The sequence below is a fragment of the Lepidochelys kempii genome, chromosome 20 (assembly GCF_965140265.1).
Source record: "Lepidochelys kempii isolate rLepKem1 chromosome 20, rLepKem1.hap2, whole genome shotgun sequence".
In the NCBI taxonomy this organism is placed as follows: domain Eukaryota; kingdom Metazoa; phylum Chordata; order Testudines; family Cheloniidae; genus Lepidochelys; species Lepidochelys kempii.
This window is the reverse complement of record NC_133275.1, coordinates 1,708,283-1,722,625: the sequence shown is the minus strand read 5'-3', so window position 1 is coordinate 1,722,625 and position 14,343 is coordinate 1,708,283. Positions and strand designations below refer to the sequence as shown.

General features: G+C 67.3%; 1 protein-coding gene across 2 annotated transcripts; it reads left to right on the top strand.

The window, feature by feature from the left end:
• Window positions 1-690: 690 nt before the first annotated feature.
• DDN (dendrin) lies at window positions 691-5,595 on the top strand. Of its 2 annotated transcripts, XM_073318314.1 has the most exons (3): window positions 691-1,460; window positions 2,130-2,216; window positions 2,802-5,595. In XM_073318314.1, the coding sequence occupies exons 2-3, from the start codon at window positions 2,143-2,145 to the stop codon at window positions 4,702-4,704; spliced, it is 1,977 nt and encodes a 658-aa protein (XP_073174415.1). In that variant the 5' UTR covers window positions 691-1,460; window positions 2,130-2,142; the 3' UTR covers window positions 4,705-5,595. The 2 variants fall into 2 exon arrangements, with proteins under 2 accessions (XP_073174415.1, XP_073174414.1); XM_073318313.1 differs by lacking the exon at window positions 691-1,460 and having other exon boundaries at window positions 1,807-2,216.
• The last annotated feature ends 8,748 nt before the right edge of the window (window positions 5,596-14,343 follow it).

Below are 14,343 nucleotides of genomic sequence, written 5' to 3'. Positions count from 1 at the left end.
GCCTGGCCATGGTGTGGGCCCTCAAGAAACTAGAGCCCTATCTCTTCGGGCGACACTTCACTGTCTACACCGACCACTCTCCCCTGACCTGGCTGCACCAGATGAAAGGAGCCAACGCCAAGCTCCTGAGATGGAGCCTGCTCCTGCAGGATTACGACATGGACGTGGTCCACGTGAAGGGAAGTGCCAACCTGATAGCGGATGCGCTGTCCCGGAGAGGGGGCCCCGAACTTCCCCAGGTCACTGGTCAGCGTGACCCCGCTCAGTTCAGTCTCGAAGGGGGGAGAGATGTGACGATGTGACTCAGCAGGGAGGGGGGAGTGTTGACCTGGGAATGTGCCCTGGGGATGGGAGACCTGAGAGCCTGTCACCTGAGCCAGGAGGGGGAGGGGGAGGTAACACCTCTGCCCAGGAATGTGAACAGAGGCTGCAGCAGGGAACCTGCTGGGTGGGTTTAGTTTCAGTTTGGGGCTGGGTGGAGAAACACAGGGAACCCCAGGGCTGGGGTCTAAGCTCCCTGCTCCCCCAGAAGGACTTGACTGAGGGGTCCTGGTTGTACCCACAAGCTCTGTTTGGGACTGTTCCTGTTGTCCAATAAACCTTCTGTTTTACTGGCTGGCTGAGAGTCTCAGTGGATCCCAGGAAGAGGGGTGCAGGGCCTGGACTCCCCCACACTCCGTGACAGGGAGCCCTGAGTCTAAGGGGGCCATGACCCCGTCCCGATCTCCTGGGTTCCCGTCAGCAGTACTGAGCAGGGACCCTTGTCCCCAGTGAACACCCCGGACAGAGCAGAGCAGAGCCCCCCACCTGCTGCTCTACCCAGAGGGACAAGCCCCCAGCCCGACTCGTTGGGGCCCCCGATATCGCCTCGGCAGAGCCCCCCAGCCCCTCTCGGCAGAGCTGGTGCCAGCCGTGCCGGGGCCCGTTGCCATGCCGGCGCCTGGTTGCTAGGTTTCGCTCGGAGCCGGCGTGGGCTGCAGCACGTTGTGCCAAACCATGTAATTTTTGTGATTGCAGCATCTCTCGGGGGGAAGGGGGGGGTCCCTGTGTAAAGCCTGGGGTAGCTAAGCCCTGACCCCCCCCCCCCTTCAGTGGGTTCATTCCTCCATGCCCTGTGTGGCAGGCTCAGGGCTGAGGCACCGTGGCCCTGGCCGGGCGAGGCATCCCGGCGCCCAGCCCCACACGCCCCTCCCAGAGCTGGGGACAGAACCCAGGCGTCCTGGCTCTAACCACTAAGCAGCTTTGCTCGGTGCTGCCCCCTCCCCCGGCAGGGCTGGGGGGGCTGTTGTGACACCAGCAGAGCTTTGGTGGGGGGGATAGCAGCTGGGAGGCCCTTTCAGTCGTGGGGGGCAGGGTGCTGCTGGGTGGAGGGATCCCCAGCAATGACCCCCCCACACACATGGGCCCCAGGCTGAGCTGAGCTCCGCCCAGCTGGGCTTGCAGGAGGTGCCCATCAGCAGGTACGTGGGGGCAGCCCAGGGTCTGGGGCATCGCTTGGGAAGGGGGTGTCCCCCAGCAACAAGCCCCCCGCCCCCCATGACCACGTGGTGTCCCGCAGAGCAGTCCGGGAGCGGGCAGCATTCATGGGGTTCAGCTGCAGGTCCTGCCATCGCCCAGGGCCCAGCCAGGCGCCAGTGGGGGCTGGGGGGAGTGGGGTGTCTGCAGGGCACCGGGAGAGGGGCCATGCCAGGTATGCTGGCAGGGGCCAGGCTGCAGGCCCGGCTGGAGAGCTGCGTGTGTTCCAGGGCGTGCACGGTCCAAGCACTCGGGGGGGGGGGGGGGTGTCCCCGTGTGCACGCTCTGTTCCGGCTGCTGGCAGGCTGGTACTCACCCGCCCGCACAAAGAGCTGCTCCCGGTGCATGCTGCCGACACAGCCCTGGCGCAGAGCTCCCTAGCTCGCAAGCAGCCCGTGGGCGCAGGCAGCCCCCATCCCTCCCTCTCCGCGTAGCGCTCCCTCGTGGGCTCGCCCGGCTCGCCACGCCCGGACAAGCAAGTCCCCTGGGACCATGCTGGGCTGCCCAGTGCTGGGGGGCCATGGGCCTTGGGGGGCACCGGGCACTGGGCACCTGCGGATCTGCAAGCGGACGGACCTGCTGGTGGTTGAGATTAACACGGTCTCTTGTTGCAGCCACGGCAGCGCCATGGACCCAGGGCGCTGGCCCGCACGGGGCTCCGGCACCCCCTGGATCTACCGGAGCATCTCGGGGGAGTACGCGTGAGTCAGGGCCTGTCTCACTAGATCATTCCTCCCAGGGGGCGGAGGGCATCGCTTTGCAAAGCTTTTCCCTAGGCTCGCTTGCCTGAGCAGGGGGCTGCAGGTCAGGCGTGAGGGGCACCGGCAGAGCTGTGTGACGCGGGGAGCCCAGGGCTGGGCTAGAAGGGGGCTGTGGGTCAGCACTGGGACGCATCTCCCCTTTCCCTGGCATCAGCCCAACAGGGCCCCCCCGCCCTGCACTGCTGGCCAAGGCTCCCCGATTCCCATCAGTCACCCCCGCTTCCTGCACACGGCAAACCCCTTGCAACCCCTGCCTGTCCCCCACTCCATGTGTGGGCACCCAGGGCACTGCTGCCCTCTCCACGGGGCCAGGAAAGCCAGGGGGTGTCTGCCAGGGTGGGAGGGGCAGTGCTAGGAGCAGGGTCGCCCCATGTTCCACCCTGCTGTGCACCCCTCCCCAGTTAGTGGGACCCTCCCCACCCCCACAGTCTCTGAGCCCCACCCCCCGCAAGTGGCCTAGCAGTGGGTGGGCCAGCCGGGCCCCCTCCCGCCAGGCTGGGCCCTGAGCGGGTCTCTGCCTTGCAGGTGTCTGGAGAAGCGCTTCGCGGCTGAGCTGTGGCCGGCCCGGCACCCGGGGGCCCGTGAGCACCAGGACCCCACGTGGAGCAAGACGATTCCTCTGCAGCACCTGCCCTCCAGCGGCGACCCCCGGCTGGGGAAGGGGGCGCCAGGGGACTGGGACGCCCCCAACGAGAGGAAGCCAAGGGGCGGCTCGGAGGGCAGGAGGGGCCTGGGCTGGGCAGCCCCCCCAGAGAGGAGGGGGCAGGGGACAGCGGACAGCGTTCTGGGCAGGAGGCGGCTGGCAGGGAGCGCCGGGGGGCCACCCCCAGCCGGGCCCCCCAGCTATGAGACCCACATGCTGAGGCGGCTCCGGGTGGGGCAGGGCAGCCGCAAGCCGAATGAGCCGCGGCCCCCGCCCTATGTCTCGCCCCCCGCCTACGACGCACCCCACCGCACCCTCCCCACCAAGCGGCCCCGCGCCGCCCCCAAGCCGCTGGCCGCCAAGCGGGGCCGGGCAGCACCCCATGGGAAGGGGCCCGCCGGGGGCAGCCCGGAGCCCACCCCCTGTTCAGGCCGCCCCCGGCTGCGGCTGGCCAGGCTCCCCCAGGAGGTCCTGGGTGGCTGGAGCTACCATGCGGGGTCGGGCTCCCTGGGGCGCCGCGCTGGGTCAGGGCTCTTCTGCCTGGGGCTGGAGGGCACGGTGCGACCCATGGCCCAGGGTGGCTCGGCCGACTCCCTCTTCCGCCCGCTGTCCAGCCCAGACGGTGGCAGCCACACGCTGCCCCGGGCATCCAGAGAGGCTGGCAGGGCCCATGGCTCCGGGGGCTGGGATGCAGCGGGGCCCAGCTCTGTCCCGGGCTGGCAGCGACTCCCCTCCGGCTGGGGCTTTGGCTACGCGCCCAGCTCCATGGGCAGCGCCAGGAGTGGGCAGCGGGAGGGCTGGGAGCAGAGGGGCCGGCCAGAACGCAGGGCACCCCCCTCTCCCCGCCCCGCGGGGAAGGCACCAGGCCAGTCCCCCACAGCCGAAGGCCGAAGCTGCCATGGGGGTGTCTTTGTGATCGATGCCACCTGCGTGGTGATCCGTGCCGAGTACATCCCGCCCCCCCGGCGGAAGCAGGTGCAGCTCCTGGGGTCCCCCCCGCCCCGGGACCCGGCCTCGCCATGCCAGAGGCTGCTCTTGGCCAGCCGACCCCACCTTGGGGCCTCCGAGTGGGCGGCAGGGCCCCCACCCCCTTCCCCTTCCCCCGGTGAGGGCTCCCTGGGGGAGAGGGCGGCTCGGATCTTGGGGCTCCCCACGGCCGAGCTGGGCCTGGTGGAGCAGCAAGGGGCCTGTGCCCAGCAAGAGACCCCTGGGCGCTGGGGCCAGCAGGCAGGAGCAGCCCTTCCTGGCAGCCCGGAGCCGCTGGTGGAGGTCCCCAGAGTGCATGGGCTGCCCAGCCCGGCTGCTTCCCCCGAAGAGCCGCCGGGGGTCCCGTGCAGCAGGGAGACCCCTGGGGATGGCACCAATCCACCAGTGCAGCCAGGGCTGGGTTGGGGCAGGGAGGCTCCCGGGGACGGTGCCAGTCGCCGCGAGCCGCAGGCCCTGCGCCCCCGAGCCCGGCCCTGCGCCAAGCGCCCGGCGCTCTGCACCCGCGACCTGCGCGAGGCCGTGTCCCGCATCCGCCGGCACACGGCGCCCGACTCGGATACGGACGAGGAGCCCGAGGGCCCGGCCCCGCGCAGCCCCGTGGCTTGGAGGGGGCGCCCACGCCACGATGCCCTGGCCTACAGCAGCAGCAGCCTGGAGAGCAGCGTCTCCGACGCCACTGTCCTCCCGGCCGGCCAGGGGGAGCCCCCGGGGGCCAGGGCGGGACCCAGCCCTGAGGCTGGGGAGCCAGGGGGGTTGGAGTTGAGCGGGGCCGGGGCAGCGGGGCCCAGAAGGGGGTGAGGGCGATGGAGGGGCCCTGCCCCACTCATGCACCCTGCGCTTTTTTCCCCTTGCCCCTGCCCTCCTCTCTCCTTCTCACATATTTAGGAGGGGCGGGGCCTGGCAGGGCGTGTCCATGAGGGGCGTGTCCTGACAGGGTGTGGCTTAGTGGGGTATGGCTGAGCCGGGCAACTCAAATACCCCTTAGTTTTGGGAGAACAAGGCTGACCCCCAGAAGGGCTCATCACCAGGGGTGGGGCTGGGAGCCCAGAGGGGTGCAGGGAGCCGACTGGAAGGGACGCACCGGGACAGACCCAGCTAGGCCCCCCAGGCCAGGCTCCCTCTCACGCCATCTGTGTAGTCAGTGCCGGCCTGGCACCGTTCCTGGCAGAGCTGTAACAAGGCATTTTAGCACCTCTAGTGAGCAAGCATATTTGCTCACACTCCCATCGGGTTTTTTCACCATTTTTACACCCCATTCCCCCCCCCCCGTGCCTTTGCACCCTGGGCAGCTGCCCCGCTCACCCTGCCCTGGATACAGCCCTGCCGGGGGGCAGTTAATGGAGGATTCTGGGTCTGTACCCCAGACTCTTCTGTGTGAATTAAGCCTGCTGTAAAATGTTCCACAGAGAAATAAACCCCTGGGGGGGCCCTCTGCTCCGGCCTTGTTGCCGTGTCTGTGAGTTTATACCCTGACCAACCCCTCGCTACTTGCAGCTGCCCGCGCCTGGACTCCTGTGCAGCTTTGCTGACAAACAGCTGCAGGGCTCTGCCCCAGAGGTGGCTGCATTCCATTGCTGGGTGAGGGATTCCCTGTGCCTCCAAACAGCTGCTGCGCCCCACCCCAGAGGTGGCTGCATTTCCGCGCTGGGCGGAGCCATTGCTGGGGAAAGAGGCTTTGGGCTCCTTCGAGATGAAAGGCCTTCAAGAAACAGGCGAGTCTCAACACTGGGTTGCTGACTCCCTGGTGGGGGGCGGGCGGGGTGAGAATTCCCGTCCCCGGCACCAGGGTTCACAACCAAACGCAGGGAGGGTAGAAGAGACCCTCCCCCCCGCGCCCATCCCCAAACAATTGGGAGGCGCCTGGAGGCGGCCGTTCCCGGAACCGCCACTAGAGGGCGCGACGCACCCAAGTTTCCCCCGCAGCCGGCCCGCGGGCGCAGCTCCCAGCCCCCTGGCACGCGGGGCGGGGGCTCCGGGGCATGGCTCGGTCCCGGGGCTCTTTGGGGGAGCTTCTCCCCACCCCCATCGCAGCCGCCGGCCTGCCCCCGCAGCAAAGCTGCATTGCATAACATGGGTCTGTGGAGGCCAGGGGCTGGGAGAGAACCCAGGAGTCCTGGCTCCCAGCCCCCCACGCTCATACCCCCACTAGACCCCACTCCCCACCCATAATAGAAACCAGGAGTCCTGCCCCCCCGCCATCCCTCCAGATGCATGAATCCTGGGTGGGGTATATCGGTGCTGGGGGAGGCGTGGCCCTTGGCAGCCTCACTGGGTCCCCGTGGGCAAGGGGGGGGGGCAATGAATGAGTGAAGGGCCCCCCCTTGCCAACCTTTGGTTTGGGCTGTGGCTGAGGGCTCTGACCTCATGGGTCACCTAGGGAGCTGCTGGGACTCCAGCAGGTGAGTCACCCGGGGGAAGGGGGGGGATGATGGCAAAAAGCCCCCCCCGCCCCCCATGCTGGGACAGCCACCACCTCTTACTCATGCTGCCCATGGGGGAAGGATCCCCCAGCTGGAAAGAAAACAAACCGCACAACTAATGTGTCCAATTTGCACTTTATTTAAAACCAGCTCCTCCACCTCCCGCGGGCCCTGTCATTATCTCCCTGACACAGGTCTGAGCAGCCGGCTGGGACCTCACTGCCCAGGGCAGCCAGGAGGTGCCATGCGCCGGGGAATGAGTGTGGGACCCAGGAGTCCTGAGTGATTCCCGCTCTGCCCCAGTAGGCAACGTTCCCCACCCACTGCTTGGAATGGAACCCAGGAGTCCTGCCTCCCGGCCCCCCTACTCCAACCCACTAGACCGTGCTCCTCACCCCGAGCCAGGGAGAGAACCCAGGAGTCCTGCCTCCCAGCCCCACTGCTCCAACCCACTAGACCCCACTCTGAGTCAGGGAGAGAACCCAGGAGTCCTGCCTCCCAGACCCCCCTGCTCTAACCCATGGAGACCCCTCTCCCTTCCTGTCATTGGAAATAGAACCCAGATGTCCCAGACCTAATCCCAGTCACCCCCATCACCTGGTCTAGCTCCTCCCTTTCCTTGTATTTCCCCGGGAGTGCCAGGCCCCGGACCCCTCCCCTCCGTTGGCTGGAGCCCCAAACTGGCCCTCAGACCCCACGCCAAGGGGCTCCCCGCCCCAGCCCTTGGGGCAAAGATTCCAGCTCCCCACGGGGCTCGCTGCAGGGGAATCATCTTTTGCTGTCCTTTAGCTAACCCCGTCTCTCCTGGCGCCCTGGACTCCGGCTGCCCCCCCCCCCAGCCGGAGCAGTGTCCCGGATTCCGGGCAGGGGTGAGCTCGGGCTCTGAGTCAGGCGGGTAAATATAACCCCCAGTGCAGGATCCTGCTGTCAGCCACTCACACTTTCCTTTTTTAAGGAGACTTTTCGAGGTGGACTCTGCCCGCCAACACAAAGGCCTGGCGCTGGCCGCTCTCCCGCCCCCTGCGGTGCCAGCCCGAGCCCTATTTCAGGACTGCGATGACTTTCTCGCCTTGTTTCCTTTTAAAGAGACCCCGGCAGGTTAAAAAAACCAACTCTCGCCCCCCAGCTGGAGCACTCCCCTCCAGGCGGCTCGGCCAGGGGCCACAGGCACCAAGTTCTGCTCACTCTCGACTGCTGGGATCCCGTGTGGACACCGGGCCCCGGGGAGAGCTGGGGGGCCCCGGGCCAGAAGGGCCAGTTCCCAGTCTCTCCAGGCCAGGGATCCCAGCCCGTCACCCTGGCCTCTGGCCCCTCACAGCTGGCTGAGCCAGAACCTGTGTGTGCTACTTGGCTGAGAGCTAGGGAGACCCACAGGTGCTATCAGATCCCCCCTTGATGTTCACACCGGCCGAGACCTGCCCCTGTGCCCCCCTGTGGGCCAGCCCCACACATATGGGCCCACCTTCCCTGGGCCCCAGCACCTGGCTTTACCATGGGAAGGGCTCTGTGCCCCCCTGGCTGGTCATGTGACCCACGTCCCAGAGCATCTCCTCTCGACTGCCCGTTCAGGCTGGCCCCCCTGGGCACCCAGCCGGGACGGACGCGGAGCAGGAACGGTGGGGTCATTGTGGATCGTGCCGGGTGTTGTGGGGGTACCCAGCAGGGCCAGGGCCCCATCGCTGAAGGGGCTGTAGATAGAGACAGGGCTGATTCCTGCATCGCACCCCCACTGTGTCACCTCCTCTTTCCCCAGGGGTCACTTGTCCCAGGGCAAAATGCAAACCACAGAGGTGGTATGTTGCACCCCCTGGGGTAAGAACTGCCCAGGGTGCTGGGGGTCCAGGACACTAGTCTGCGGGTGGGGAGGGGCACAAAGGGGGCCCATGGCCCAGGGGGCAGTGCACACATTCTCTGCTGAGTGCTGGCTGCTCTCAGGGGTGAGCGGGTCCGTTTGGGGTCCAGGCTGCGGTACTTTTAGGGCCTGATTTCCGGGGGTGCCACACAGCCATGGACCCCGCCTGGTGCCCTGGCACTCAGCAGAGCTGAGCCTCCCTGAAAACCAGGGCCACTTGGTCTAACTGGCCTCAATTGATGGGAGCCCAGCTGGCAGGGGAGCAGGGAGGGGGGCAGAGTGAAAGTATTTGGCCCCCAGGTCCTTGGTGGACTGCCCAGGGCTCCAGCCGTGTTGAGCCCAGGGGCAGATGGGAAGCTCAAGCTGCAGCTCCTTCATCCCTTGGCCCGTCTGCTGAGACAGTGCGGATCCGGCATGTAGCATCCATGACACCTGGAGTGACCTGTGACCCACCAAACTCAACTCCCGGCACTGTCTGATGGGAACAACCTGCCAGAGCCGCTAACAGGGGCCTAGACTGGACCCAGCCACTCACAGGTGAGAGGCTCCTACCACCCCGCCCAAGCCAGCCTGGCCTGCTCCCCAGGGCCTGCTGAGCCCACTCTTTACCAATGCCCCCTGGGGCAGTGGTTCCCTGGTCTCTGCCTGCCCCACGCTGGGTGTTTCCCCATCAGCCCTGCCCCCCATTGCCCCCAGGCTGGGGGTGGGTGGGTTTGAAAATGGGCTGCAGAGCCCAGGTGATTGGTGCAGCCCTGCCCCCTGCTGTTTGGATTAAGCCCCTCTCGCCTGTGGGTCATGAGCCCTGTAGTGCTGACGGCTAGCAGAGATTCTCCTCTGGTGGGAGTGGCGGGGGCTGGGAAGTTCGGACTCCTCTCCTGCCGTCTCACCATAGTCTCGGGCACCCGCGCTGAGCCAGGCAGCCATGGATTTGTGGCAAGACCGGACTCAGCCGGTTCAGGGAGCACAGGGGGCTCAGTTCTGATCCGCCCCCCGAGCTGCAGGATGGAAACGTCCCCAAAGCCTAGGTGAAGCCAGCTGGTGTGTGGGGGCAGGGGGCCCGGGCGCTCTGAGCAACGGGGCTGTCAGACCCCCAGGCCCTGGGAGGGCACCCCCTGCCCTGGCACTTGCCCTGCTCCGTGGGGGTGGAAGCCGACGCGGTGGGTGCACCACAGACTGCGGGGGAAGACCGGGACGATGGTTTCCATGAGCCGAGCGCTGCCCAAACCCCTCCCAGCTCCCTGCTGAGAAAATGACCGTCTAAATCCAGCTCCGGCCGGTGCCAGAACCTCAGCTGCCCTCTGCCCCCAAACCCAGCACTTGCCGGCTGAACTCCGGGGAGGATGGGCCGAGCCCCCCGCAAACCCTGCTCCCCTGCAAATCACTCACCCAGCTCTCCCTGAGGCCCTGCCCCTGGCCCAGGGGGTCTGAGTACTGGCCAAAGGTGGGGATTGGATCCTCCTCCCCCGGGCACTCCCCACGGTACCGTCCCCCCAAGCCCCATGCACCGGGAGGGGAGGTGTGCACGTGGGTGTGTTATCACACATCCCTCTGTGCGTGTGCACGTTCAGAGCCTGCACGGGGACGTGTGTCCTCACACTGAGCGCAGGCTGCCATGCGGGTGCGGGTTGGGGGCCTGTGAACACACCCGGTGGCGTCCAGGTGCATGTGTCCGGGTGTTGTGTCTGGAGTGCGTGTGTGCACACGCTGGCGGGTGAGCGTGTGATGCACCGGGGGGGTATGTGACGTGTGACACGCAGAGTGTGGAGCCATGAGGGGCGCACGATACACCAGCTGTGAGAGGGGCTGACTCCGTCTCTGCTCTTCTCTCCCGCGGACTCCCCCTGACCTTTGACCCAGCCATGGCCAGGGCGGGTGGGGGCGAGCGGGCAGCGGTGCCCACAGGTGGGCTGGGCGAGCTGCCCAGGGCCCCGGCCACGCAGCCTCTGACTGGTCCGGGTGACACAGGAGCTGCCCGATCCCGCCAGCAGACCTGCAATTAGGACAGATCCCGGCTTGACCACAAGCCCCAAATTCCCAGCGGGGGCCTCTCGTCTGGGATGCCCGGGGTGGCGCAACGTCACCGGAGCATTTCCACTGCAACCCCCCCTCCAGCTGGGAAAACTCCCCCTTCCCTGAGGGCGGCTGGGAGACCCCGGCCAGGGCAAGAGGGGGCCCCAATAAGGATGCACCTGCTGCCACTGGGTAGAGGAAGGGGCCCCCGGCTCCTCCATACCCTCTTTGTCCCGTTGGCCTCTCCAGCCTGGTATCCCCGCCCCACTGCAGGATCTAAGTACTGGGCCCCCCGACGGTGAAAGGTCCCATGCCCAGGGGGTGCTGGGAGGAGTCCCCGGCATGTCTGGCTTGGGGCGAGGGCTTGGATACCTGCTCGGGAGCAGGCTGGCAGGGCAGGGGGAAATGAGCCTTAGATGGGATTGGAGGGGCAGCGGAACGGGGCAGCTCTCCTCCCCCGCACCTCATCGTGCCCCCCCTGCACCCACAGCGCCCCCTACTGGGAGAGGCTGGGGCTGGAGTAGCCAGGTGCTCCCCCCTGCCCAGCCAGCGCCCTGCCCTGCACCCCCAGCGCCCCCTGCTGGCACCGCATTGTGCTTGCTGCTCTCTGGCTCAGCTGTGTTTGACTCTGGGCCCCGGTGCATTGCAGAAACCAGCGCAGCGACCGGCCGTAGCCAGCGCTGGGGGGGGGCACGATGAGGGGGATCCAGATGTGAACCCGCCGCCCGCAGAGGAGGGAGCGCCTGAGTCACGGCAAGCGGCCACCGCCCACCCCGTTCCTGTAACGCCCAAGGCTGGCCGGGGAATCTGCTCCCAATTTGTCTGGCCTGGCGTGGCCCTGCAGGACAGACCGGCCCGAGAAATCTGCCCTCACCTGGTGGGTGGCGGGGCGGGAGCAGAGGACGCTCGGAAAGGCAATGAATTTGGCCAGGTCTCAGCTGCCTTCTGGCGGCTGGAGATGATCGAGACCCCCCACCCTCCTCGCCATCCCCTCCCATCCACAGCCCCTGGCCCTCCCCGACCCTGGAGCTGTGCAAGGAGCTTTCGGTCCCGAATGGCTCCTTCCCGGCATGGCCCAGCCCGCAATCTGGGTGCCGGTCGCCAGCTGGGGAGCAGGGGGTCCCAGCAGATCCCAGGAGGAGGGGGCGGGCGCGCACCCGTGTATGCATGTGTGTGTGCTCGTGTGTTCACATCTGTACAGGCTCATGTGTGTGCGTGCGCACACCCAGGCCTTGCACCCCCTTGTGTGTCCGTGGACCCCGCACCGTGTCTCTGGCGTGAAGTGAGTGCCAGGGGCTCGGGGTCTCAGCCAGCAGTAGCCCCGGGGCCTGGCTGGGGAGCAGGCCTGGGCAGTGTCTCCACACTGCATGGCTGGAACAGCTCCCCAGTGCCGACCTCCGCCCCGCTCCCCCTGGCTCTGGGGAGCCCCGACCTCCCTCCCCGCTGGCCACACACGCTGGGGGCAGGGCCGGGCCGGGTTTGGCCTCTCGCTGAACTGCCCAGCGCCGGGGAAGGGCTCCCGCGAGCGAGCGGCACGCCCGGGGCCCCGACTCACCACAGCCGGGAACAGCTGCTCGCTCAACCACAGCCACCCGCTCAGGCCTGGCTCCGGAGCGCAGCTCTGGGGCTCGCTCCTGGCCACACCCCTGCCAGCCACGGGGCCTCGGCCACACGGCGTGGAGCCAGCCGGGGGCCAGCACCAGCAGGGCCTGGCCCCTGGGGGAAGGGGGCTGGGGGAGGAGCCAGCTTGTCTCTGCTGGGCCAAGGCAGCAGGCTGGTGCCGAGATGCCAGGGCTGTGGGCACAGTGCAGAGCAGAGCCTTTGTGTAACGCAAATGTCCGACAAACCTTTGGGAGGGGCTCGCTGGGGGGGGAGACTCCATACGCCTGATATTTAGGGGGGGCACAGAGCAGGTGGGGGCTGGGCTGAGGGGCGCAGAGCTGCCGGTGGGGGCTGGGCTGGGGGGGCACAGAGCGGGCGGGGGCTGGCTGGGGGATGGAGAGCAGGCGGGGGCTGGGCAAGGGGGCATAGAGCTGCCAGCGGGGGCTGGCTGGGGGTTGCAGAGCAGGCTGGGGCTGGGCAGGGGGTGCAGAATGGGTGGGGGCTGAGCTGGGGGGCGCAGAGCTGCCGGCGGGGGCTGGCTGGGGGGCACAGAGCTGCCGGCGGGGGCTGGCTGGGGGGCACAGAGTGGGTGGGGGCTGGCTGGGGGGGACAGAGCAGGCTGGTGCTGGGCAGGGGGTGCAGAGCGGGCGGGGGCTGGGCTGGGTAGCATGCAAGCCAAGGCGAGCCGCAGGCAGGCCTGACCCACGGCCTCTCCCCTCGGGGATGGGCCCAAATTAAAGGCAGCTGGGCTGCTGTGGACGGGGCTGGCCTGGCTTCTGCTGCTGCTTCCCTGGGAGGGGGAGTCCCAGATTTACGTGCTGCAGCTGAGAGCAGGATCAGGCCCCGGACCTCCTGCCCTGCTCCTGCCCTGCCAGCCGCACACACCCAGGGCTCCGGCCGGGAGGCCCCGGGGCTGGTGGTGACCAACCCTTGGGGGCGATGGTGACGCGGGGGCTGGTTCGGGTTCGTACCCTGCAGGTCTCAGCACAGGACACAATCCTTCAGGAAAGGAGGACTTGGGACACCTTAGAGACTAACCCATTTATCTGAGCATAAGCTTTCGTGAGCTACAGCTCTCTTCATCGGATGCTCAAATAAATTGGTTAGTCTCTAAGGTGTCCCAAGTCTCCTGTTCTTTTTGCGAATACAGACTAACGCGGCTGCTACTCTGAAACCTTCAGGAAAGGGTTCGCTCTAGGAGACTCCAGGACAATCCGATGCGGTTGCAGCAGCCGGCTCCTGTTCCTTGGGGTCCCAGCTGGTCCTGGCCTGGCAACGGGGGGCAGCTCTGGTGCTGAGCGAGGGGGGGCAGCCGGCATGTCTGGGTTTGTTGTGGTGCAGCAGGGCTGTGCCTGGAGCTGGCTGCCGCGCCAGGGCCCAGCCCACGGTGAATGCGAAGGGGGCTCTCTGGGCACAGACAGACCCTGTGGTTCCCGCGCCCCATAGACTGAGCAGCCAACTAGGTTGCCCCTTTCCCATCCATTTAAATCCAGGCTGGGTAAAGCTGAGGGCACCCCAGGGCTGTCCCATCTCTGGCACCCAGGGACACCTGTTTGGAGCCTGCCCTACAGCACCCTGGCCCCACCACCAAGCTGCCTTTGCCCCCCTCAAGGCAGGGGATGGGGTGTCCTGCTGGGGCTAGCACTGACAAACCCCCCCCCCCCACAGCGATGATATCTGCCTCATCGGGTGGGGAAGGGGAGCTGAGAGCCTCTGTTTTGGCCGTGTGAACTTCCTCACAACAGTGCCCTCTTGAGGCCCCAGGGCTGTGAGCTTCCTCCTGGCACTGCTGTGTTGGGATTCCAGCCGGGTGTATGTGAGGGTGCACGAGTGTATGTGTGGGGGGTGAGTGTGCAAGTGTACACCTGGCCATGCCCACGAGAATGTGCCAGGCCCTCCCAGAGCCGAGCGCTTTGCACCTGGCCCGAGCGCCCAGCCACTGCCCACCTCCCTGTCGTGTGCTGTGCTGGGCCTGGGAGAGCGAGCCCACCCAGCCGCAGGGCAGCCGGGGCTGGGGGCAGGGCAGCTGGGGTGCCTGGGGATGGGGGGGCCAGAGGCAGGAGGGGCAGGTGGGGTGCTTGTAGCTCTCTGCCCCAAGTCAGAAGCTTCTCTGTCACCGCTGGGGGGCCCAACAAGGCAGTGACTCGTGAGCCGTGGGGTTGGCAGGCTGGGCCTGGTGCTTGGCTCATCTGTTCCTAGCATCCTTCCCTGCCCCTGCCCCTGCCCCACAGCATCCCTTCTCCACCCACTGGGCTGGCAGGGAGAGCTGGGAGGCCGGGGAGGGCCACTCTCTGCTCATGGGGCTGGGGGAAGACGGGCGCTGGGCTGGCCTGCAATGATGCCCCTCCTGGCCCTCCACTTCCTCCCTGCTCTGGGCCCCAGCCTGCCCCCACAGGGGCGGCGCTCAGCCTGGCAGCTCCCAGCTTTTTTTTTTTTTTTTTGGGGGGTGGGGGGTGGGGCTGATTGCTATAGCTCAGGGTGGGGATAATTGGGGGGTGGCTGTCTAGTGGGGACAGGCTCAGCACCACGCGGGCCAGCCTAGGAGGGAGGCGG